The 4,110-nt window shown below is 41.4% G+C and overlaps 1 gene segment (V, D, J or C); it reads left to right on the forward strand.

The window, feature by feature from the left end:
• The first annotated feature begins 1,229 nt into the window (after nt 1-1,229).
• LOC107158441 lies at nt 1,230-2,522 on the forward strand. The segment is given in 3 exon segments: nt 1,230-1,349; nt 1,503-1,837; nt 2,472-2,522. Coding segments are annotated over 3 exon segments (432 nt in total).
• The last annotated feature ends 1,588 nt before the right edge of the window (nt 2,523-4,110 follow it).

Raw genomic sequence — 4,110 nt, forward strand, 5'->3', positions numbered from 1 at the left:
ACCTCAGCTGGGAAATGCTTAGGAGGAGCCTTGTCATATCTGTCAGCATGGGCAGTCCTTGCTGGGTAAAACTCAATGGAGGGACCTAGCTGAGGTCCAGGAGCTCTAGCATGGAGCACAGCACGAGAAGATGAGTTTACAATATGTGTCATTTTCTCAGCATGAATGCATAGACCTCCTCCTAACCTCAAGGCACCATTTATCACTGTCCAGAAGTCATCCCAGGGATGAAGGCTCCATTCTAGACACTTTGAAACATTTCTATACACTTTCCCTTGGATTTTTCTCCACTTCCAGGCATATCTTGCCTCAGGCTGTGTCTCCTATGCTCAGGTGTAGTCTTTGATGAGGGAAGGGGGCATTTTGTCCCTGTCCCTGGATGGAGTATGCATAGGCTCCTTAAGGGGACTCTCAGAGTGACACTGACCTTTTATCTGCCTCACATCACATGAACCTTGAATTAACCTTGGTTCAGTGACAGGATCCTCTTGCTTGAGGGATCCTTGACAACCCACACTCCAGAGCTCAGCCATGTTCAAAACTGTGACACTGATGAACTTCACAGAGAACATGGGGCCTAAAGTTGTTTTCTCCATCAAGTTTGGATTCTGACAATTTTAAACATATTACATAAAACATGGATGATTAAAAAATAGCATAAATTTGACTATTGCTAGTATATTGTGTAATGAGGGATGTTAAAAAGTGTTTTTGAGGTCAGAAAATGTAGGAAACAAATAAAAGAAGGTGGTTATTAAATGAACAAGGTATAATGTGTGACATAAATAAAAGCATCTCAACAACCAGAAAAACACTAAACAAAATACCAAAGATGAAAATAAATTGCATCTGGGAAACCATGAGAGCAGAATGAAGAAGGTGAGGGTCCATTGTCCACCACAGTTGGGCCCAGCTCAGCCCTTGGCCAGGCTCCTGCAAGGTTAACAGCCATGCTAAAATAGAGCTGGGGAGAACAGCCCAGAAGAATTGAAACACTGGTCAAGGGTTAAATTCCCTGAAAATGACATTAATCAGAATTCATGGAATCAAGGCTGATTTTTTTTTTTTTTGCCCAAAGTAGCTTGGAGTAAGTTGAATGCTCAACCTCCAATTTTACAGTCTCTTCTTCTGTACCCAAAGCTGGTTTTAGTGACTTCTCATAATTGGTGGTTACAGAGGATGGATGATTTGCATGATCACCAGACATGCATTTACATAAAAATATTGAAAGAAATAAGAGAGGTCCTGGAGAACCCAGCTGTGCTGTGCATATCAGGACAAAGAGTTTTGGTGTGTCTCCACCATGAACTGCACACCTCTACTCTTCCCACTCCTCTTGCTCTACACAGGTGATCTCTTGTGCCCTGACCCAGACTTTAACTATGGGGTTACCACAGGGTCATGAGTTGGACCTTCCCCAAACTCTAAGCTCATGTGAAACATAGATTTATTGGATCCCCTGGGTATGGGTCCTTCATCTCTCTCTCTCTCTTCTTTTGCAGGTTCTGTGGTCTCCTATGAGCTGACTCAGCCACCCTCAGTCTCAGTAGCCCCAGGACAGACAGCCACAATCATCTGCTCTGGAGATGCACTGCCTAAAAAATATGCATACTGGTTCCAGCAGCAGCACCCAGGACAGAGTCCTGTGCAGGTAATATACAAAGATAGTGAGAGACCCTCAGGGATCCCAGAGAGATTCTCTGGGTCCAGCTCAGGGACAACAGCCACCCTGACCATCAGCAGAACTCAGACTGAAGATGAGGCTGTCTATTACTGTTTATCATCATACGATGATAGCGGTAATGCACTTTCCACAGTGACAGAGGCAGATAGGGAAGTGAGACACAAACCTCTACCCTATCAGTGTCACACTTCTTTCCAGATTCAGGAGACTACAAACAGAGCCTTGAGTAGAACCAGCTCAGTTCATCCAGAGATGAGGCCCCTATTCTGCCTTTTCTTCCCAGTCCTACAGCCAGGATCAACACAGGATAGGTCAGTGATAATTTTAGGGCCATTGAGACAAATTTTCATGGTGTTTTCTGAACCAGGCAGTGAGAAAAAAAAAGCGAAAATGAATGGAAATATAGATAGGAGGAGACAACCCTCCGTGTCATGATCTCTGGATTTCTGTATCATAGTGCCTGGACCTCTCCAAGGCTCCAATATTCCAGATTTCTAGCCCCTTGAGTTGCTCAGCACTTGTCAGTCCCTGAAACCCCAGGTCCTCATGACAACCTTCATGCTGAACACTGAAGACCAGTATAATGTACAGAAAGAGATTGGCCTTGATTTCCTCAGAGCTCACCCACCCATACACAGAACCTTGGATTTCTCACAGTACATACATGCCCTCACTGCAAATGGATGTTGGTTGCAGAAAACAGCTTCTCCAGATTCACATCTTTCTCAGATTGGTTCAGTTTAATGGCTCTTTGAGGCCATGATCTCTGAGCCCTTCCCCATTTTAGGTACTCTGCAGGTCATCCAGCTCTAAAACAATCTGTTGGGATGCTGAATGATGAACTGTCCCCTCATGGGGTCACTGTCTCTTTCAGCATAGTACTGTCCCCACTCTCTGATTTCAAGGCAGGCTGAGTATCATTCTCCACCTCAGAGTCTGCACCAGGACATCTGATCAATGAAGTGCAGGTAAGGTGTTCCCACTATGAATATTCAGGGACTATACTGGTTTGGATATGTGGTCTCCCAAAAAAGTTTGTATGTGACAAAGTACAAGAATGTTTAGAAGTGAAATGATTAGGTTACAAAGTGTAAACTAATCAATGGCTTAATCCACTGATATGGGTAATAATGGTAGGCAGGTAGGTGGTGACTGGATGAGTTCATCACTGGGGGTATATCTGTGTGTTTTATATCTTGTCCCTTGTGAGTAATGCTCTATCCACTTCCTGATTGCCATCACTTGAGATGCTCTCCTCCTCTTTCTCCATGATATTCTGCCTCACCTTGGGCCCAGATCAATGGAGCTGGCTATCTACAGACTGACCTCTAAAAGCATGCACCAAAAATATTCTCCTCTAAATAGTTCTTATTGGGTCTTTTGGTTACAGCACCAAAATAGCTGATGAAAATAGTGACCACAGAAGCCATTCTGTAGCCAAAAAGCTGCTGTCTCCTGCTAAATTCCCACTGTAAATGTTCTAATGCCCCATATAATATCAATTTTTTCTTGATTTTTAAAAAAATGACATCTGAAGAATTCTGGATTATGGAAGATTTGAAGTGTCAGACCCATACTGGTAGTGAATCCAAGGATATGTACATGACTAGAGCCCTCATGTCTACATAGTGACCCAATAGATATCCAACTATAAGTGTGAGTTACAGAATCAAATTTCTTCATTTCTAACATCCATACCTTGTGCAACAAAAGTTATTCTTGATACTATCCCAACCAGAAATATACATTTGAGTAATTCTGGGAAATATATGTAAACCTATCAAAGTTGGAACAATAAAGCTACCACATCCCACCTATGTAAACCAGAAACTCATTCCAATTTCCATGATCACACCAACTCAAAAGAAGGACAATTATGATAACAATGCTACCCTTAATGTGAAAAAATTACCCGATAAGGAAAAAATAAAAAAATGACAATCTTTTGCCCTCAAGAATATATAACATACTTTTCATCCTCAAGTATGTTCATTTTTTCTCAATATTTGGTATTGTCATATAAATACTGAGATATAAAGTGAATGTTTTTTTTAATACCTTTTACATTGGACTTCACTTGGTAAGGAAAAGATATTCAAATACAATCACATTAAAATACAAAAAAAATGTTTTTCCATGTAATTCTATTTCTTGTGGCAATCACTGTTATATTCTTCACTCCACACTTCATATTCCCTTTACCACCAAAAAATGCCTTAACTAGTGTTTATCAATTTTTCACTAGTCTTGCCAAGTGTGATGGTGCAAATCTTCATTGCAGACACTATTGGTCCATCAATAGCCCTTTTGAATTGGTTTGTGCTGTATTTCTGTCAATACAGACCAAGGAAGTATTAAGAGAATAATATCCATTCCATCCAGGTGCCTTCTTACTTCAAGTCTTCAGTGACAACCTACTGTCCTGA

Source organism: Marmota marmota, unplaced genomic scaffold (assembly GCF_001458135.2).
Source record: "Marmota marmota marmota unplaced genomic scaffold, marMar, whole genome shotgun sequence".
In the NCBI taxonomy this organism is placed as follows: Eukaryota; Metazoa; Chordata; class Mammalia; order Rodentia; family Sciuridae; genus Marmota; species Marmota marmota.